This window comes from Malurus melanocephalus, unplaced genomic scaffold (assembly GCF_030028575.1).
Source record: "Malurus melanocephalus ecotype Western Australia unplaced genomic scaffold, MMel_1.1 scaffold_116, whole genome shotgun sequence".
Taxonomy (NCBI): Eukaryota; Metazoa; Chordata; class Aves; order Passeriformes; family Maluridae; genus Malurus; species Malurus melanocephalus.
The window spans coordinates 1,626,005-1,649,419 of NW_026623348.1; the positions used below are offsets into that span (position 1 = coordinate 1,626,005).

Here is a 23,415-nt window from a genome sequence, read left to right on the forward strand (position 1 = left end):
CTGCAGCCAATTCAYACAGGTGATATATGGGAAATGCACCTGGAAATAACGTCCCTCAGAACAAAACCCAGAGAATGAATCCCTTACTTTCATATACATGGAAAAGGCATGGGAACATGCACTCATTTTTTGTCTTAGAAAAACAGATGAAAAAGTATTCCACAGAAAGGACGTGACTGATTTTACATCAACTGTGATCACTAATTAAGGAAAGGGGGAAGGAAAACAGCAGGTCTTTACCAGATGAAAACACAAAATAGCATAGTAATAAAAATTTTTAAAGACAAGGTAATCTATTTAAAGACTTTTGCATTATGGAAGAATTTGGAAACAGGAGGCAGTGGTCCTATGTGGAATTATCCAAGTTCAGAGAATCAAAATAGCTGTAGACACTGAAACTGAATTTGGGAAGTTTTGCATCTCTAGTTGGATACATCTYATTTTGCTGTGAAAAAGTTAATAAGCAATGTTTTACATTTACTTTTGATATTTTGAGTCTACATTCTAAAAGTCTGTGAAGTTGAAAAGATCACTTATTCTAGCAAAACTGGCACAAAATATTTAAATGCTAGAAAAACTCYTTGTCTGAGCTGTAGGGGAAGCATTTGTTGTACAAGTTCAGCTCTAAACTATTAAATCATTAATTTTATTACTGCTTGGAAACAATTACATTTTGTAAACAGTCATTCCACTCTTTTTCTTCATTTTTCATATCAGTGAATTATTAATGCTGTAATAAGAGAGCACTTTTTCAGACTGAGGATTAAGTCTTGGATTTTACATGACAATATTAATTCTAAAAAATAATATTATTCTTCATTATAACCATATGTTTAGCTTCAAGGCAATTTTTATTGGAGGGAAATGTAGTTTCCTGCAAAAATGAGAAATGACTACATGCTGTCTAAGAGGCTGATCAAGAAAATATTTATATAACGCACAGTGGAGATCAGCGAAGTAAAGGCTTCTAATAARTTTAATGAGACATTCCCAAGAGAATGGTTGCCCGGGGCAGCATGTTAGTCAGTTGTTACTGTATACTGCTATTCACCAGTCACACCTCTAAATTGAAAAGCTCCATGATTTTGTAATCTACTTTAGTGACARATGTCCCACCCTTTCTGAAGATCAAATCAAGAGAAATACTGGAAATACAGTGGTCTAAATTGCTAATGGTCACAAGAGACATGCACAGAAGAAGGCAATTTAGAGTCAGAACATCCTAGATCAATTCTTACTAGGCCACCATTTTCAATGAAGAACAAAGCATTTGATTTATAAAAGTATCTCCTAACTCACAAAAATTAAAATAAAGTTAATATAAAACTGAGTCCAAACAGGTTGTACAATAAGGGAAAATACTCAAAAATGTTAAGGTATTTTTCTTCAGCCATTATTAATTGTAATATAGTCACTGAAATTCTCACTACAGTAATTAGGGAAGGTAAACTTTAGTGCAAGTTCTAAACTGATGAGCACTGCATCACACTTATTCCCTCTGAAAAATAACTCAAAAAAGATATTATGGCTTTTAATATTTCCTGCTGCAGATCAAATGTGTGAGGTTTAAATAAAAAGGAAGGTGTATTTCCAAACATCAGTCTGGAAGCTCAAACCAGACTCTTCACTATACAGTACCAGCCATACACGGCTGAAAGGGCAGATTATACACTTGATGGTGCATGAGAAATTGTGTAAGTACTTTGAACAATGCAGACTTAAGTTCTGTCATAAAGGTAAACACCCACAAGTCCAAGTACACATGCAAAGAACAGATCTTRTAAGTAAAATAACTGCATTTCTAAACAATAATTTTAGTTCCCTGTTGTATATTCCCTCTTATGTTTGGTTCACATTTTGCCCTTTTATATTGTTTCACATAGTTATCAAGTAGCAGTTTCTCTCATTAACTTTGACGTGGCTCAGACTCCATAACTAACTTATCTGTCATCTGGTTGAGTACCACCAGGAAAATGGTTTATTATAAAGTTGCTCCACCTAGCAATGCATGCATTCATGAGCTTGTATGACTGAAAAACAGTGGAGAAATTTATGGATAAGGTAATGTCAAATTAAAAAAAATTAGCAATAAATGGAAATCCAATGGACTACAAAAAATACATTAATGGATTTCTTTTCAGCACTTAGTTGCTAGTCTTCTTAATACAGTATGCCTACTGTTTTTGTGCCCAATGAATTGCAAAAGGGTAATTAAACACCAGCTACTTTTGCTTAATCAAACATTCTTTACACAGACTAAATCTTATAAGCTAATTCTGCTGCTTGAGGATGTTGAACAATGTGCTGCATCAAGTCCTCAAGGAATACTTCTCTGTTGTTAATAATGTTTCCTCAGACAACTACAGTTTTTCCTCCTTGGAAATTATGCACAGGACAAACCCAGGAGTTTTGAGTGCTTTGAATATTTTTCCATGATATCCAGATGTCTGGCACCTCACTGAAGCAGTAGCTTCAACCGTACTCCTGAAAACACTTGACAGATCCATTTTTTCTGTGCAGATCACTTTTACAGCCATATTCATATTTAAAGTGCTTCAGAGAATCTACACGCACGCACACCCAGATATGGCACAAAGCCCCTAAATAAGAACTTCTTTAGCCTTCTATATTGGTCCATGTTGTAAATAACAACATATATGTGTTTATGACATAAACCAAAATTCTGAATATCACAAAGAGAAGATTAAAGAAGAAAGTGATAATGAATGTATGTAGCAACTTGTTTCCTTTTAACTTAATTAGCTGCTCATTAAACTCAAATCCATAGAAAAAMGGTTCCTGGTGTGGTGAAATCTCATCTCTGCTTTAAAAGCCATTATAACATATACTTGTACATTTATTTCTACTTAGAAAGCTTATGAACTGGAGTTCTGTGAGGTACTATCTAGGAAACTCCTTCATTTTCTTCCTAAGGAAAGTACTCAATACAAATGCAAATTCTACTTTCTATCAACTTTGATTTAATCTTAGAGAAGGGTAAAAATTAAGTCATATTACAAAACACCTTGAATCAATACTTTTATTTGCAGTAAATTTTTTTACCATTAGTTTTTTAGAGAGAGAATGAGCACACAAATTGTTTTACCTAAACATGAACATCAAGATGCATGCATTTAAAAATATGAGACTTAAAATAACGTAAACCAAACAAATACTTTACAATACAGACACTATATTAAAAAAAAAAAAAAAAAAAAAAANCCCAGAGATAGAAAAGTAGTTCTTGAAACCAATTACTTTCAAAACGATCCAATAAAAGTATTCATTTCACTGATAAGACTATTGTGGAAAAACATGTAAGTGTAATACACCATCTAATGAACGCATTTACTGTCCTGGGTCACCGAATGCACGCATGTACCAATAACACCATGACAGATTTCCAAGATTGACCATCAGGATTCATATTTTCTTGCTTTAAGAGGCAAAAACATTAAATTATTAAGTCCCAGAACAAAAGAACAAATTACATTACATACCATTAAACAGTGTACTGTAAGCAAAGACAAGATCATTTTTCTTGGCATTGAATCATTTGCAAAGGTCATTTGAATTCATAAATACATGCTCCAAATTCAATTAATGAGAAACATAAGTTAGTGAAATTTAGAAGTTACATTTTGTTTTGACTTATTTTCTACCCAAGTCCCTTCTGTCTCTATTTAAGATTGCACACTTTATCTTAAGACAATTCTGCCTAGGAAAGGGTGTTYCAAAAACACATTCCTCACAAGTGCTTAACTGTCAGTACCAGTCTCCCTACCCCTAAAAATCAGCAACACACTTCTTTCTTTCAACTTCACTGCACAGAGAAGCCTCAAGAAATAAAGTGCTGTACATATCATATGTGATCTCACGACATATTACCCAASAGAATAGAAAAGTACTGGGATGAAACTGCCTGTCAGCTTCCTGAAAAATGTAATGGATGTCAAAATATCTCTTCGAATGAATGTTTACAGAAATTGTGACTCTAACAAATTGAGGAGCAGTGACCAGAAACCTCATGKGATAGACAYTGGGGRGATACCTGTCTGGGATACCTGTCTGGGAYACCTGTCATACGGAATGTCTAGAAACAGAGCCAGCTGATGAGGGACTGAACACAATGTGTACTTCACAGAATCTTCTTCAACCCTCCTGGCACACTGGGGCAGTTCTCAAGCATGTGAACAGAGACCTCTCGGTGTGGTTCTGCTGCCCCTCCTCTTCCAAAAGYCCCCTGACAGGTTATCCCTGCCTGCAGGATTTTCTAGCACAAGCAGCACTTAYTGCTTTCCTCACAGCTCTCAGAAGCAAGAGTAGCAATTGCTCTTTCAGCCTCTAGCTGACAAATGATTAAAGAGAAATGCCCTGATTTTGCCAAATCACATCACAAGGCTCTTGCTACTTTGTTATAGACAAGACATTACTATTTACGGGTGTTACGTGCAAACATAAAAAGACTGCCTATTCAGCTATGCCTGCAAGCTGATGGAAATTAATATAGTCTGCAAATGGATTGTGTAGMAATAAAAGCAAAGATTGTTAACAAATAAAATGTCAGTGTGTTGTAAAAGAAAAAAAAGTCTAACGAATAAAAGGAAGATGAAAATGGTGATTTGAAAATACTAATCAAATCAGAAAAAACACTTTCCCGTGGTATCAGGTGATAAAATCATCAATACCCCTTGCCAGAAAATAACTATCTGACAAAGCTCAATTTTATATCAGTGATATAGCTAAATGCCATTTTCCTATATAAATTTCCAGCCTGAGGTACTCTCCTGTCGATCAGGCTACAGTTATGGAATAAGTCTTGACATAAAAGTTTCTGCTTGTGAACTTCTGAGCAGCTGTCATTCTAGACCAGAATGCCAGGAAACTCACCTCATTTATGACATAAATTTTCACCAAAACCTGATATATCTTTCACCCACTAAAACTGCTGTGTCACGCTTGTTTCTTTTTTCTTTAACTTTTTTTTTTGTACTGGATATCAACTGTCTGTTATTGAATTTCCACCAAGTGATTATAAATACTGTTGCCACCATCCAGTTTTTTTCTGAAGACAAACTATAGCCCATCTCCATTGAGTGTCTTTTACATACACCAGACAGAATTTCAGCTCTGTAGGAAACTTCATTCATTACAAGAATTTTAAGCTACATTTGATACACTGACCATACAACCATATAAAATTGTTTGGAATTTCATGCTGATTTTATAGAAAGTACAGTTGTTTTCAATTTTGGATGCCCATCTCTAGGTTGGTTTTTTTTTCCTCTTTCTGGCTTTAATCTGATTTCTTTCCCAGTTACTTTGTGGTCTATTCAAGTCTTCTCTTAAACCTCTTCTGAACTTGTCTGGGCATGCTTTAGATAAAGCAACTGAAGAACATAGTTTACATTTTCATTTTTAAATCTGGGATATTTAAGACCTTGCTGAAGCTTGGCCTTCTGAATTTCTCCTCATCAACATCTTCTTAATTTACACATGCCTTTAAAGTAATTTTGGTTATTAGAGTATGAAAAGAGTATTTCAATGAAACAATCTGTGAATAAGAATTTTCTCTTTCCCATCCTATTTTGGTGACTTTTTTCTTTTCATGAATAGATATTGAAAGGATTAAAACCCATTACTTCAAAAGGAAGCACATAAGAATAGACCTGCTCACTTAAAACAAGGAAAGACATTGCTGCCTCAACTGCAAATAAAGTAGAAAAACAAGTATCTCAAACCAAAATAAAATAAATCCAGCATGTTAGAATGGACAATCTACCTCAGAAAAAAAAAACCTAAAATAAATAATGTAAAAATCGTAACAATAATAATATTGCTTTGGACAAAACCTTGTGGCATTTCCTTTTTTAAAGTAGTAGGATTTCTTACTACTGTAGCTGCAGCCAAAATCAGCTTACTCAAGGTAATCTCAATTCCTATTAGTATGACTTGTTTTAAAAACTAATTTTAAATCTTTCATTTTCAAAAATTCTTCATAAATAGAAAACTCAAACACAGATTTTTTTAAAAAACTCTTCTTAAGTTAATGGCCAGCACAGGCAAAAGAACAAATGCACATAAGCTGTCACTGAAGAAATGCAGATTGCAAATTACTACGAAGTCTCTAGCCATTAAAATAAATCAAACTCTGGAACAGCCTTCGGCAAAAATACYGGGGGCAAAGAAAGAACAACTCCAATTTAGTACTGGCAAAGTTTATGAAAAGAGAATTAACTGATGCAATTCCCAGGCTAGCAGAGCACTGGACTTGATGACCCAGAGATCCCTTCCACTGTTATGTTCTTTGTTTGGCTAAATGCAGATGTTCATCTGGTTTTTAGCCTCACTGTGGTTTTTCTAAAGTGAAATTTAAATGAAAGTTAATACAATTTTTGTAAGTTTCGGTTACAAATTGCCCTTTGTAAGAACTATTGTTAGGCCTGCAGCAGAACTGAATTTGTCAAACCATTCTAAAATCTTTTCTTAAAGCCTGGCTTAGCATTGTTAGAAGTATAAATGTTCTGAGATAAATGCCCAGCMGTGCACACACCATGAGAAGTGATCTGGTAAGGAAAATGGGAAGAATAAAAATAAGTGTATGTGCTAAGACTGATACATCAGTAACAGCAAGGAGAAAAGCAAAACAGAACATGAAGTAAGTTCTCAGGGCAGCCTTTAATGATTTTCAAATACACGTATCTTTACAGCTCCGATCAGTCATAAAAGCACACAAAGGTCAAGCAAATACTTTATCTTATTTCAGACACCGTGGTCTGTTTTCTATCACTCRCAAGTTCTAAGGTTTACACTCTTTCAAGGAGATGATACTGCTRCACAAGACTTCAAAATAAAGGCTTTACACAAATTCTGTGAACCTTCATGGCTAACTACATATACCAAATGAAACCCTGATCCTGATAAATTCTAAGTTACCCTGATTCTCTGAAAATAGAGAAATTACTTATACTGACATCACAACTTCAGTTCAAAATTATCACCATACAATTTTTTTAAGTGGCTGCATGCAGACATAATCAGAAAGAGATTTTTCTAAAGTCTAGCCCTTTCTTCACACAAATACACCTAACTCTTCAAGAATGATTGCTGCAGATTTTCAACAAATATGGAAATATTACAGAATATTAGTTCAACTAAGCCATCTAAGTTGACTGGAGAACAACCAACCATTTTACAGCCCTTACTGTGTACCTTTGCAGGTATTCTAGAAATCCGTACAGTGGCAGTTGGAATAGTGGCAATCAAAGGAGTGGAAAGTGAATACTTTCTGGCAATGAACAAGTCAGGACGACTCTATGGAAAGGTATGGATGCAAACGTTTCTTACATGTAAATCTCTACAATCTTAAAGCTATATATTTCTAACTGTAGCACCTGTATGCTTTTCATATAACAGATTCCTAACTAAGTAAAATGTATTCTGTACTTATCTTGCATATCCCATATTAGAGTGTCATGTCTGTTTAATAAATTCAGTTATTAGGTCTTATACATACTTCTTCAAAATGTGGAATACTAAGGGGGAATAGACAAAGCTAAAATATTCAATACTCAGATTTCAGAAGTCAATTTTATTTTTAAAAATATTCATAGTATGAAGGGTCTATAAAGCATATTATTCTCCTTTCTTCCCTAATCTAAGTATTTTAAAAGACACTTGTATTTACCTCATCTTATTTTATTATTTCCTCTCAACAGAAAGTATGCAATGAGGACTGCAACTTCATAGAATTGATTGAAGAAAACCATTATAATACATATGCTTCTGCAAAATGGACACACAAAGGAAAGGAGATGTTTGTTACACTAAACCACAAAGGGGTTCCAATGAAAGGTAAAAAAACAAAGAAAGAACACAGAGCATCCCACTTTCTTCCTCTGGCAATATCTTAATCACAGATGGTCTATAAAGAACTAGTTCCAGCAGGAAGATTAATTTTAAGAAGACTGTTTGACAAGATATCAATAGAGGCTGGAATACTACTGAGAAACTGAACAAGCTGGACTTGCGCATTTATGTTTATTTTTAAGAGACTACATGAAAAAGATTTGAAAATATACACAAAACCAGATTTACTAACTAAAAGTTGTAAAAAATTCTAAAGAGTTGTACAATCATTATCTTAGTCATTGTAACTGGGTAGTTTCTTAAATTAATTTACCCTGAAGAATAATTCATTACTTGATTATCTGATAATATTTTATTTAAAAAACTATCTGCTTCTTAAATATGGCTGCTATAATAATAAWAAGCAGATGATAATGTTGTGTAAAATATGTCAGACTTTAAGGCTGCTGGAATGAGTTGTCAGATTATCAAGTCAATAGAAAATGTGGAGGCTGAGCAGTATTTTAAATACTTCCCCCAAGAAACTGATATCCTATACATAAACTATATGATCAAAAAATATATAATCTTGTAAATGTTTATTGTTGTATTCAGATAAGAGAGTTAGTTTGAAAAAATTAAGTTTACTCTAACACAAAATGTTCCTATCTATTAATGAAACAAATACCTAATGCTGCTCTAAAAGATGTTTCAAATAGTGTATGTAAAATAAAAATAGGAATAAATAATGTACTTCATCTCACTTTTCACAAATTAACATTTTATATAACAATGAAGCAAAAATTCAGACATATTAAGGTTTTTCATGTAACATATCCTATCTTTTGTATAATTCCTGTTAGGGCAAACAGCTTTCAATATTGTTTTTCCATTCTTATACATGCTTCTTCTGTTGTTACAGCATTAAACTTTATTTTAAGTTGTATTTGAACTTATTGTTTTAAGTTATTTAAATGTTATTTATAAAAAAAAAACGATACTTATTAAGCTGCATCTGTTTCATATGCTTTTAATTCTAAAGGAATAACAAAATGGTCTGGCTGAGATGCATGAATTTTTTTCTGTGACCAGACACAAAGACTAGTACACAACCCTCCTGCCAACATACATTGGATGGCAGACAAAAATGACAGCCTGCAGCAAATCACACAATGGACATTTCAAAAGAAACAATGCAAAAATTTTAAAAATCTATGTCACATACTCTCRATAATTGAATTACTGGCATGCTCAGAGTTATGTCAGGTAAAAGAAGGTTATAGTTCCAGCAGGAACTGGAAATAATCTTCAGATGGTAGAACCTCCACTCACAGACACAGAAGTATGTGCAAGTCTATGTGACTRGTTTGAAACTAGCGCTAAAACCAGCGTCACCTGATGAAGAAAAGACATGTTAATTTTCTATCTAAGTGTTCAGCTAAGCCCTACCAGAGTTATGCATTATATCCTTTCTTTCTGTTCAGTTTCCTGACACGTTTTCTTGGTATTGTGATAATTTCACTTAGATAAAGATCACCAAAAAACTAGCTAAAGCAGCTGACACAGGACTGCGAGAGGGTCAAGTTAATTTAAAATGGTCTTAAATGCTCTGCTTTGAATAACAAGTGTCTAGAGCCAACCATTTCTTCCTACATGAAGCACTTTTAAGAGCACTCTAGAGAAAATGGTGACAATTTCCTATGACAAATATTTTYTTAAAACCAGCTTGTTTAACAAATAGTGCCATTTGAAAATCAATTATGATATTAGTAAGTCAAAAATCAAAGAATATGAGAACAGATCCATGCAGAAAAATTTGTCAATACAGCTCCATCAGTAAACCTTCAGTGTGCTTTTGCTAGTTTATTTATCACTTGTTCACTGAACACAATAGACTGTACTATGACTGAAGCTTTCTTGCTGTTACCCTCTCTGCACTACTTTTTATGAATATATAAACAGTGAAACAAAGTTCACACTCATGATCCACAGTAACAGCAGAACTTTCTATATCTAAATTTGGTTAGTTGAAGCTTTGAAATAAAAATAACAAAACCTYGATAAGATTGTTTGTGTTTAAAAGCTTTACTGAATTTTAATTAAAATGTATACATGCACGTCAATATATAAATATATATGTAAAAAGATCTTAAAACCAGATGCAGACAGGCTCTTTTAAATGATCTTTTGATTGTGTGATTCAAGAATATAGAAAAACAGTTGAACAAATCCTGAATCCAAATTGTAATTAGCCCTCACTGCTAAATGCTTTTATAACAAATCATTATGTTACCATCATTATCAGGTAAGCCAAGGCTGCTTTGTGTTTTACAGGTGTCATAACTGAAATGTGTTCCGTGAGAGAATTGTGCCTAGAAAGACACCTGAACTGCTAATGGTGCAATTTGTCAGTAACACAGTCATACATCCTTACCACTGAGCAATTTTCAATGTATCTTTATGACAGAAAATCTCTTCTGAAATACTKACTCAAAAAAAATTCTGTTCATTGCTAAAACCGGAGAATAATAATAATAAAAAAATGATGGTGATCATCTACAGCAGCAAATTATTAAAAGACAAGGAGAATAAGAACAATCGAATAGATTTAAACAGGAATTTTAAAAGATGCCAGAAATCTTCACAAAAGTCTATTACAATTACATCACAATTCAACRCAATCTTAACAGCAACATGCAATATGCCATGTACGAGGAAAACATGTTTATACTAAAGAAACATAGACCTGTCTGGAAATGGTTCATTACTAACCTTCATAATACTAAAAGTTCAAGAAAACCCAAGCAAAGAGGGCTATAAAAGCCAGCATCAAGTGTAATTTCTTTGTTTTTCTTCAGAGACATTAGCTTCCATGTACATTTTCCTTTGTTTTCCACTGTCACTACACAGTGTCTCCAGATGGGTTCAGAAGTGAAATATAAACTCCTGTGGTCAGGGCAGCACCTACAACAGCCAGTCAAGTTTCACAGAAACTGCTCCATTACACGGGCTCTTTTACTAGAAAAGTTTTACTTACTTTTCTATTAGTGCTAATAAACATTCCAGGACATAGAAAAGAGCAAATCTCATCTGAGGAATCTCAGAGAAGACTGCAGAATGTCCATTCTTGGAGGTTTTTAAGATCTGACTGGACAAAGCCCTGTACAACCAGTGTGGGCCCTAATTTGAGCAGGAGATTGGACAAGAGACCTGCTGTATTCTCCCAACCTAAATGAATCTAGGATTCCATAGGAAAGTTATTTTTCTTGAAACAATCCCTTCAAACAACTACACAAAACGTTTTCTGTGTTAAGGGGATAATTACACATTTGTCTCATAACTTGTGAGTCCTTAAASGTATGCAAAATGGTGTAAATACATGCCATAACACAATAAAAATGACAACTGGACAATATCCATGACCTTTAAAATACATTATATGGTACAATATGGTCTCACTTTTAGTTCTGTTGCAAGTACTTTAAAACATGCCTCCGCATATCATCTGTAATAATCACATTACTAAATGATCAATTAATTATTAAAATACACTTCTCTGTGTTTTAAATAACCTTTTTACGGAAATATGTATATTCTCTCTGAATAAGCTAAAGCAAAATGTAAGTTGACATTAAATCAATAAAGTAATGAGAACATTAGTATTTCATTGCACTCAATGACCAGTATCTAATACTTCATAAGCCTATGAAATCTATATCCTCACTACTACCTTTTCAAATACCATAATGATTTCATAACATTCAACATGTAGAAAAAGGAAATGACAGATTAGATGATTCTCCCCAAATCAGGAGAACAGTCCAATTCAGAGTTGAGATCCATACTTGAAACAATATTATTTTTTTAACTAACATTTAATAACCAAAAAGTAAAAAAGGAAGTACAATTCTTTAAATCGCAAGGTGAGTTTTAAAAGGTAGCAGTTATTTAAATCACATATACMCTTAATACAGTGGAGAAAGTGACTTTACTAGCAGAAAAAGAAGCTAAATTCTCCATGCTCTTGGTAGAATAATTCTGAAGATTAGAACTGTATTTAAAGCAGAAATTCAGATGGGAAAAATATTCAAACAGTTGCACAAGGTTTTTAACATGACATTTATATTAACTGTAATATTTCCCCAGAAAAATATCTATAAAAGCTTTTTAACACCACACATTGAAATTCATAAAACCGCAGAATTTAATTATAAATATTTGGGGGATGAAGGGATTAATATAGTATTAAAACTACCAAGTGTTAAGTCCTGAGCTCTGCATATAACTTTACAACACCTGTCTGAGGAAAGCTAGGTTGTAAATCTCAAGCATTCCAGACACTGAAATTCCATAACTGCTTACATTCCAGGCCTAAAAAGGGAGATTTTCTTCAATTCTGTTTGGAAGGCTGATCCTAGCATACCMAGATTGGTTGTTTCATTAGGGAAACTCTTTTATTTAGAGGCCTGGCACTTGAAAAGATTGGCTAATACAGAGGGAAAAGCAAAATTACTCATTTCAGATGAAATTACCTTCTCATGAAATAATTATTTTACTTCAGTCTTAACCAGAAATGCAGAGGAATAGAATGAAGATGCATAAATAACAGAAAGGTTATGTCACATTAAKTTAGCCYGGCTCAGTTCTCTTGGCACMCTCCCTTCAGGAATGCATATGCATTGCTAAGTTTACCCCTAAGCCTTCTCATCTCCTGGCTAAACAGTCCCATTTCTCCATCGTTCCTCATGGGAGAGACACATCAGTCCCTAATCCCCTTTGGGGCACTCCACTGGACTCTCTTCAGTATGTCCATGTYTCTCCTGTACTAAGGAGCCCAGCACTGAACACAGTACTCCAGGTGTGGTGTCACCAGTGCTCGGTAGAGCAGAAGAATCACTTCCCTATTCTTCCAGCTAATCCAGTATTATCTTTATTACCCCTAGGAATGCTTTATATGATGTTATATTGTATCATTTTAATCAGAATTCAGGACAAATTCCCTTTACAGTTACAACTGGCTGTCCAAAAATAAACAGAATTTACTATTACCTTGGACAGCACCAGTTTTGATGGACAAGAATCCAGTTCTCAGCTAGTGACTGCTGAAATTTCAGGGTTCATCTACTTCATYTATTGAAACCACTCTCTGCTACAGATGGCTTCTATAATTTTCATCAAGCCACTTTCAATGCCCTCTTTGATAAGTAAGAAAAACAAGCTCAAGTCTGGTACACACTGCTAAAACATCAACCACAAACAAATTACCTGACTAATGAAATTATCTGACTCATCACACCAGGGCAGCAGAGGAGCTGCAGCTGTTTGTACCCACACTCATAGCGACTTCTGTTGCTACACAGGACACCCCTGTGCCACAGGAAGATCAATATCTCTGGTCACCTGGKTGAAGAGGGTGAGTCTGTTTATGTCTGCTGGAGCTGCTCTGACATTATTGCACAGCACAGGAAAATGGGAGGAAGTCATTAGAGGAAAGGGAACATTTGAAAGCCATGGACACTCGATTCTTGTGTAAGATACATTAACATGACAGCTAATTGGCCTATGCACCCTATTCCTATTGATTTCACCAAACACCAGGCACAAAAGTGGATCTGGACAAGTAACTAACCTCTCAGTGGTCATGGAAGAGAAAAGTGATTATTAAACAAAACTGTGAGCACCCTGAAAGCCTAAAGCAGTAAGGCAGATCACTAATGGGAGGGCTAAAATAGTAAGGCTTCTCCCTTTTATTTTATTGTCASAGGAAAAAACAAGTCATTATATCTYGGCAAGAAACATCAAGCTCCAGTGATTTCAAAATTATTGTCATTAAAACATGCTCTCTGAGATCAGAAGTGCTGATCAACAGCTGAGGTGATTCACTGAACCTGCTTCATGAATAAGCACTTTCTGCTCATCTTCATATTCTTTTCATATATTAGTTAAGTATCATGAGCTAAAAGGATATATGATTATACTAGAATGAAACCATTGGAATTTATAAAAATCAGACAAATGTTTCCACTGAGTTTAGGTTTTTGGGTTTAAAAAATACTCAAATGTTCCTCTGTTCAAAAACACAGACACATTTCTGTTTCTAAACACTGTACTGTAAGCTGAGCAACACACAAAAATGGATTCTGTAAACAAGAATTTCCTTTCAAGACTGTAACTTGATGAGAGTAAAGAGACTTTCAATTTTAAAGAAACCACATTAACTCTACTTTTAAAGAAACACTAAAGTAAGAAAAGGAAAATTATTCAGGAAAGCTAACAGGCAATACATAATGACAGTAAGAAAGTTCACTTTATGAAGTCACAGCTGTGCATAGCCAATATATACAAAGATTCTATAGGGCTGTATTCATTTGTAGAGACCAAAACCTTCCTCTAGGCCTCAAGAGGAACTCTCCTCTTTGCCTAGGTAGTCTCATACAGTTCTTTCACATCCACACTACAAGAGAAAACTTTGTGGAAATCATGGCAAGAACACTTCCATTCCTCTGACATGTCTGCAGTACCTCATTAATTCAGGATTTCCTGGCTASAGCATGTTGCAAACCTTCTCTCCTTAACATTAACAGACACAAGAGACAACCCACCATCTTTTCCTAAGCACTTCACTTAATTCTAGAGATAATCTATCAGAATGGTATCATTGAAAATGGAAGGGGCTGGGGACTGGCAATGCAAACTTGCAAATTCCCGCTCAGATATTTTTCCCTGAATTATTTTGCAACAAAAATAAGGCTTTCCTACCTTGATGAATTACCTAAATTCAGAAAAAGAACATTAGCCCATGAAAGCAAAAAGAATGAGTGGGGGAAAAGGCAAGATAGGGAAAGTTATGGTTATGGTTGGTGCAGACTGACAAAAAGAAGTAAAATTAGTCAGCATAAAATTGTGGTGGTAGATGCTTTAAGGAAAACAGTAATTTCAGGAAGGAGGAAGAGAGAAGAAACTGGATGTTTCTTCTGGAAAATGCTGGATAACATTCACAAAGGCAGCAACTTAGAAGCAACATCAGCACAAGAAGCTTGAAAAAAATTAAGTTAAAATAGTGCCCATGAGAGAGAACAGAAGGCTAGTCTGAAACTATAAAAATGAAGAACTGATCCATAAGGGAAGGAAAGACAAGGGCATGAGAGTTAGATGCTACAAGACATACTGAAAATGGGATCCAGACACAAGAGAAAGGAGTAGAAAAAAAGAGTAGCTGTCATTCGTATAAGAAAACTGACAAATCAAACCAAGACAGAGTATCARCAGCCTCTTTAAATACTTTGTAATACTGTTTACAGCCTAATCAAATGGAATTATCAATGTATTGGYAGGATATATCTTTAGAGCTGATCAAAATTCACATTTCATTTTGGATTGCTTTAACATTTTGGTTTTGTGCAAAACAAACTGAAAATACTAGTAATAATTTATATTGACAAGATTTTGCAGTGTACTTTAAGTTTCATTCCAAAATCTATAGTCCCATGCATTATGTGTTTAAAATATTTGCAAGACTGACTGGCTGCTGCAGAACTGGCAGATGCACCAGCTTGTATGTTAGCAATAGCATCTTTATTAGTATGATTTACYGTGGTAGCCTTAAAGCTTTTGAGATGCCATTTCTTCCACACACATTTCCTTGGTTTTAGACCTAAAATTAAAAAAAAACTTAATTTAGAAAAATGTTTCTGTGAATTTTGAAAATCACCCCATGAMTATCCTCAAATGAAATTAAAATTGCTTCATTTCCTGCCTCCAATGTGCAAATTTTTATGCCACTGTCAACTTTAGGCATGGGATCCAAGCCTGCCTAATTATCCTATAATTAATCCAAGAATTAATTATATTCATACACTTAAAGTCAACCAGAATAGTTTTTGCTATCTCCCTTCTGCTTCTGCTTGGGTTTGCATATGGGTGAATATCCTTACTTTGTGGTTCTTCCAGTTCTGGTAATTTAATACATTTGCATATGTTTTGTTGAGGCTGTGAWTTATTCTCGCAGCAATACTTAATTTACTTTATTCTGTGGTTTTCAATCTTCATTGGACTAAAATTTTACACAGCTCCCACACCGTAAGTTTCATGCAGACATAGAATCTGTGCCATAGGAGTGGTCTCTCAGAGTCCTGGGATTTTTTCTGGTTTGACTAAATTTCAGTTAAATCCATCCATTATCTATTTATAGTGGTCACACATTACAGAGAATACTGTGGGTTTATCCAGCTCTTCCAAGTTAAAGGCCCTTTAGGATTTTGGAGCATGTATAACYTTGATGTATGTAAACCCTCTCTAAATTAAAATTTTTCAGGGTAATCTTTTCCTACATGAAATTTTCTCTGTCTGTAACTAAAAAGAAAATTCTGCCCAATAGACAGTGACTGACATGGAGAAAGGTTTTGAGAAAATATTTCTGTATTTTACATCTACTTCAAAAACATATTTCTATTGCATTTGTCAATCAGCCTCAACATGTAAGATAATAAAATCCACATTGTCGTGTAATCTAAATAAATGAACACTAAAGATAGAAATCTGCTCTAAATCTAAGTTTTGGAATGGATATCAAATTACATATGCAATCTAAAAATCATAAACTTTTACTGTCAAAACATGTGGATATGTAATGGTAATATAATACCACTTCCTTTAATGGTAAAATAATACTATTTCCAATACAAATTTTTAGGAYAGATAAAGACTGAATTGTGTAAGAATACTTCAAAAAGATGGCTCTTTTTTATAGGGAGATACCTTCAAGGCCACCTACAAACAGATACTTTTGCCAAAAGCATTTTGAGATGTTTGATACAGTTTTATTTTTCTTAAGGAAAAATAATGCCATGGGTAGTTAGCTCTGATTCCTTTCCAGGGTACTGTTTAAAAATATTTATCTGCATTTATATACCAATAACCAGTATTAAGAAATCATAATTACTATTACTGAGCAGAGAATGCCAGCTTTTACACCAGTATTGCTAGTACKGCATTTTCTACGTATGTATCCATGTATGTCAGAGAGGAGAAAAAACAACAGAATCTCACTGAAAAGCACACCTGGTAGTTTGGACAAAATATGCCTCAGGGAGAAAGAAAATACCTACCTGTACCTGATATCCACTGAAAAACTAAGTCTACCAATCTGTCCTTAAAGTCATCACCAAAATATTTAATAGAATCAGGAAGTACTTCCCAGAAAGCAACATAAACGACTTGTGACAACCAATCAGGATATACCTGACAAAAATAACACCGTATTTAAAAAGTCTGCACAAGAGCTTTCATMTTGTAATTAATAAATGTAAAAATATTCAAGTGAAGCAATTGCAAAGACCTTCTGCTATAGAAAAAGAAGTATAACCCTTTGTTATTTGTGTGAAACATTAGGCAACTGTATGAATGATCAGGGACTTCACTTCTCAAAAACTTATGTAATCAATGTGTAAGTCAAGGTTCCCAGTTAAACCTGAACTGGAGAATGCTGATTTCAACAAATTACATAGCTTGAACAAGTCCTTAGGGTTAAAATTAGGATGCAGAATAAGTAATATTTATTAATATTGAACAATTTTTATATTCAATGAAAATCAAGTAAGCTTTTAAAATTGACATAATTAAATGGCATAATTCAATTTTACCATTCACGTATCAYACGAGCCAAAAAATTCCCTTCAATGACCACCTGTGATAACTTCCAGCCTTTTCTCACCAATCCTGGTTGTTCTCTCTCTCTCTAGTACTTACATGCATGTGCGTCCAGCTGTTTTTTGGAGCCAAAAGCTGCCAATCTGGATGCAGGTAAATTGGCATATGCGTCACAATTATTTTATGAGCCAAAATGCAGCAGTTGCCCATATACAGCTGAAAATGCAACTTGTGTTCTTACCTGAGAAAACACATCTTTAGCATCCCCGGAAACAAGAAGCAAATGTGCCACAAAATCTGCCATTCTGTCAAACAAGAGATCTTGGTTAGACTTCAAAGGGGAAAAAAATCAGGGAAAAGAAGTCAACATAAATTCAAATACAKCTGTATGCAAAATACTGATGCACACTGTGAAAGCTCACACATTGTGAACGCTAATCTAGCCTGTGAGGGGAGGCCCTGTCAACACAAAGGAASAGCAATGAAACACATATCCCTAAATTAGTGCCCTCTCTTACATCAATATGTTTTTCTTCTAAACATTTTAACAACTTCCAAGAACTTTTTTGAGTATATTGAAGCAGTTCCTGATTCAGAATAGCTCTGAAAAACATGCATTATCTGAAGCATATGTTAAATTTATCAGCCAACAATTAAGATGGAATCTAAGTGATGTACTGAATCAAAGCCAGCGTACATAATCACAGCCTCCTGCCACAGGAATATTTTCATTCTCTTCTTAATAAAGAACATAGTGAACACCTGAGGTAACAGAACCCATACACTTTTGATTTATATTCTTAACCAAAATATTCCAAACTCATACCTTTTATAAATTTTAGCACCAAACACAAAGTAAGTAAAGTAATAAACAGTCAATTTCATCTAAAAGTTTATTTTAAGCTTCATGATATAAACCTGCTAACTAAACTAATTCTTCATATRTTCAACCACAGCTCTTTAAAGTTACATAGAAAGTTAATCTTGGACCTACAGCTGATGGCGTTGAGCATCATGAGTAAAACACTTGCATTTTTGTACTTGTGGAATATGCATATTATTTGTTTGATATAACAGATCTAAGAATACTTACAATTAATTTATATGTTATACTTCTGGAGAAACCAAGACCACAAAGAATCYTGAAACACTACAATAGATTATTCTGAGAGAAACAAACTTCTCCAGACTTTGAGAACAATTTCCTATCAAAACAATGAAAAAACATTCAGTACACTAAGTGTAGGGATTTAAAAATTCCTAAAACCACAAAACAAATCAAAACTAGACAAACATAAAAAGTACAAGGAATTTAAATAGAAACACAACCCGAAASCATATAGGAACTTCTTTCAGTTTGCAGGGACAGTGAAGGAAAAAACAGTAGTGGGAATGCCTAGCTTTTACTGGGAGGAACAAAAGCAGCTTCTTTGGGTATCTCAGTATCAGGTCATCAAAATACACTTGTGGCAAGTGCTATCAACAGYTCAGTATTTAGACACAGAGTTTATCAAGGTAGTTCAACGATCTGAATTTTAAATCTATCCTTCYCTCTGCACAACTTGTTTTTATCAGCTTGACAGTATTTGGACTTGGACAAACTACAAGAATTAGGTTTCCTTTATTTATAAATGTGAAGCAGTCAAATTCAGGCAGAATATTTACAACACCCTTAAGTCTTATCAGTTTGTAACTATTTTAACATAGATTGAGAAATTCAATCAGTGTAATACTATTTACTGACAGGTTAATCTGCAAAAAATAATAGTTTTTATTGATAATAGCAACCTCATATATGGTTCAAAAGTCAGGATTTCAGAGACATTGTTTTATGTTGGTGATAACAATGATTTGGTAAATGTTGGGAATATGTTCCTCTTGTTTATATATATTTCTGTAACAATACTACTGATCCTATAGCATAAAGGAAGTATTTTTTGACAGCTAATTATGAAATCCTTTATATATCTCTATAGTGAGAATTCAATTTTTTCTTAAAATAAATTAGTTCGTTATTGTTTAATTTATGCTCTAAGTATGCATACTGATCTAGTCTGTATTTTCTTACATTAAGCATTCACATGTTAAAGATAAATATTAATGAAAGCTTAAACATTTCCAAKTCAAAATCATAAAACAATCCAGAATCTTGCCCCTTTACAGAGCCATGAATTCTGACTCTACCCCAAGGATTCTGACTTGCCCAAGGAGAAAGCTGCCCTGACCAACCAGCCAGAGGAACAGGGATTGCTACCTGAAGCAGATCACAAAGGCATCACAAAGAGACATAGCTCAAAATCAGCCCTGTTTTTTTCAAATGTTATTTAAAATCCTGAATTCACAGGAAAATACCGTGACTTCTCATTAGTCTTTTCTAAAATATTTCAAGCCATAACTAATTCCCACTGGAGTAAAAACCTCCAAGAAATAATACTCTAAATTGTCATTCACAATTTTCACAGATAAGTCAGTCATCATATTTACACAGTATATGTAATGTCCATTATCCAATATATCTGAATTCATATCTCAACAAACATGCAGAGAGAGGTATCATTCCATTTCTGTATCCAGTGGGAAATAATTTGATCTTTCTTGTGTTATCCATAAAAAGAATTAAAAATATTTAATACTCCTTTGCTTTCCACATCTCACTTGCCTGAGTCGGAACCTCCTCTGTAGTAATTTACTCAGTACACATGTCTTAGAAAAATAAGCAAGGTTTAGCTAGAAATAGAGGCTGATTTGATGATTTTATTGATTAAAAGCTCAARTCAGGTAAAGACTTTACATGTATTCGTATCTACATCTAAATGTGTCTACACACAAAACTGAGCACATTGTACAGTCCCCCTGCATCACTGGAATGACTGGAAGGTTTAAAAGTAATCATTTTGCACTCATCTTTCCTTCATTAACATCACAATCTGTGGAGAACATGCTTGCATAGACTTTTGCCTGCACTTTGTTTAGGCCTAAACAAAATGTTTCCTAAAACCCAGGCAGTGGGACTTTARTTTATTAGGCTTTTCTAAATTATAAACTTGACACTTCACACTCACAGACTGAGGGAAAGCTATAAACACTCATCTGGACCAATGCTTGCCAGGTGCTCTGTCCAAGGGCAGTGAGATGYTCCTCTAGATACGCTGGGCCACATTGTCATGACAACATGTTTTCAGCACGTTTCTGTGCTTCAGTGACATGTGTTTATTCTCTTCTCCAAGTCTGAGAGTGGACTGATGTCCATATAGATATTTAYATATAACACTGAAGGAATAATCTTCTTGTAACTTACCCACCGAAGAGTAAAGCTTGTCAAGAGAGCTACAACTCAGCCATTCCTTCTGCAATGAGGACATTCTAAAAACAGCTATTTCTGAAAATTAAAAGATAAAATTAAGTAATCTGTGAACTTTATTTTCCATAAAGAATTGTAACACAAGTATAAATGCATTTTACATCTAAGATTCTCTAATTTTGGCAACACTGCAATGCAGACTGTGCTTTCCTCCTCTCTCATGTACTGCATTCAGAGATGATTACATCATCTCAAAGAGTCAGAAAAACAGAAATAGACCAGGGAGGCCCATTACAGCAGACACAGAGTAATTAAAAAGACTATAACTTTTTAGTTAGAGAAGGAGATAACTCAAGAAAAAAGGGTCATTATGTTTCTAAAGAGACAAATAAAATCATGTGCAATTTAAGTTCTCGGAAAGGCCAGTAATGCCTTCCATCTGTTGAGAACAGCCTTGGAAATAGGAGGAAACTCTGTTCCTTGATCTAGCAAAGAATTTAAGCTAGCAGCTTAAATATTTGAGCAAATTGTTGAAACCATATCATCAAATTGATCACTTTCCTGAAATAACTTAGTAAGCATTACTAAGAACAGAGTAATCAGTATTTCTAAGCCCTCTGGTATAGCTGAAGGATATTGAATTGCTCTCTTAATAGTAGGGCAGCAGGACCAATTATTTCTTTGGAAAAGTAAGTCAATGAAATACTTTTGATTGCAATGAAACTATTAATACACAAGTGTTCATTCTGTGATGCTGTGATTTCAGGGTAAAATGGGAAGTAAAACCAATTGTAAAATGTAAACACATCAATATTTTTTATTTGCATTATCCTAATTTATTGTGTTTCCATATTTATTTCAGGTTCTTCCTCTCAGGTATAGATCTTTTAAGAAAAAAAAATATTTTTATAATGAAATGTCCCACCTCTTTTCAAACATTCTTTGTTTCTTTGTTCCAGTGAGAAAAAAAGTTCCGGTTCAAAGCTCAAAAAGGCAAATTTTCTGGTGTACAGGCTTTGAGTGAATCAATACTTGCAAATAATGTAGGCAGGTCAAAACGAATGTCCTGCTTCTTCCAAAAATAATGTCATTCTGACAAATCACATTATATTAAATCCTTCAACAAAATAAAAAGACATATATAGTCTAAGACTTCCCTAGCAGTCTCACCAGTATAAGAAAATAGAGAAAGCTCATTAAAAATCAGAACTAACTATTCCCCTTTTCATCCTCACCAGAAGCTTCTGCCTCAGGGTACAGAACTTTCTCTTGTGTTAGTAATGCCATGGCTTGATCAAATCTTTTAAACAAAGCTTGATTCAGTGTCATCACTAAAGCATGCTTCCAACAGAAAATTGCTGTACAGCAGGCAGACATTTTCCTTCCTGGTATAGCTTTGAGGAAAAAGAAAGTTAACAGAACAGAGGCTGCTCTCTTAAAGATTTGCCATTTCTACAAAATTCTTTTTCAGTRTCCAAGGGTCCTGGAAGTACAGTCTACACTCAAACCTAATTCTCAGTATTTACACTCAYAGGGCTTTGCTCAGGACCTGACTCCTACATGTTCATTTCTCCATACACATAGGTAGTTACAATAATAGCCAATTTGACTCACCAATTCTTGAGTCCCTAATAATCCTTGGAAAGTAAAAGAAGGTTTTTGCATTTTCTGCTGACGGACATTAAGAATTCRTCTCACCCAAATGTCTTTTAAAAACCCCTAAGATAATATACAGTAGAAAATATTTAAAATTTAGACAACTAAAACATACAGTCAGAGCAACCACTATAACCTACAGAGAGCAGGTTCATTGTAGGTTCTTCCCACAAACAAAATACTATTACATATTCTTACATGTTAAAAAACATGCAAAATATGTGAAAGATATGTAAAGGCACGTAATCACAAAGCTCACTAGTTCCATAATATTATACCATTATTATTCATGCATGTCTAAAATGCACACTGAAGAAAAAGCAACAAATCTGCTATTATTCTCATGTATTCCGTTTTTTGTTTAGAAGTTGGAATCTATATGAGGGTTGTAGATTAGCCAAAGTTTTATTGACATCTATCAAGTGATATATGCTGAGTTCAGTATAACTAAAAATTYAGACTTCAGGGTTTTGACTGAGCAGAAAACAAGCGTGAGAAATGCTGGTTTGAAAACACAAATCTGTCTTTTTAATGTACTTGGAAGTAAAGAACCCCAAATGAAAGCTATATGACAAACATTCCTAAAAATCTTATGCACAGGGTTTTTTAGTCTGCAATTTTTGTGTAAATAACTGTAAAGAATAAAAGAATACAGAGAAGCAACTCAGATTTCAGAGCCTGATTTTAAATAAAAAGGAAGCTTGGTTTGTTCCCAAACGAGTTCTGGATTAAGGACCTAAAAAAATAATTCAGATAAAATAAAATAGGGTAAACTCAGCAAAATGTAAGTTTGGCAAGAAAGGATTTTAGAAACCTTTATAAATGTAATTTTTGTGCCCAATAAACCTTTCTTATTTCACTGAGTGGAGAGCAATATTCTCTACACCAAAATGACTATTTTAGTTTAGTCACTTCCACCTARAAATGCAGTTACTAAAGTCTGAATATTGAGCAAATGCTGC

The 23,415-nt window shown here is 34.1% G+C and overlaps 1 protein-coding gene and 1 long non-coding RNA gene across 4 annotated transcripts in view; one reads left to right on the forward strand and one right to left on the reverse strand.

The window, feature by feature from the left end:
* The window catches only part of FGF7 (fibroblast growth factor 7), a 28,362-nt gene extending 16,865 nt beyond the window's left edge, over window positions 1-11,497 (forward strand). For all 3 annotated transcript variants that reach the window (XM_057369906.1, XM_057369907.1, XM_057369908.1), the window contains exons 3-4: window positions 7,221-7,324; window positions 7,719-11,497. In XM_057369906.1, the coding sequence (XP_057225889.1) occupies window positions 7,221-7,324; window positions 7,719-7,913 (299 nt within the window). In that variant the 3' untranslated portion in view covers window positions 7,914-11,497. The remainder of the gene's footprint in view (window positions 1-7,220; window positions 7,325-7,718) is intronic.
* Window positions 11,498-15,012: 3,515 nt separating this feature from the next.
* On the reverse strand, window positions 15,013-20,874 carry LOC130575818 (uncharacterized). Its single transcript, XR_008965599.1, has 4 exons — window positions 20,795-20,874; window positions 18,590-18,701; window positions 17,738-17,801; window positions 15,013-15,502 (listed from the first exon to the last, which is right to left on the reverse strand). It is a non-coding gene; the product is annotated as an uncharacterized LOC130575818 (long non-coding RNA).
* Between the last annotated feature and the right edge of the window lie 2,541 nt (window positions 20,875-23,415).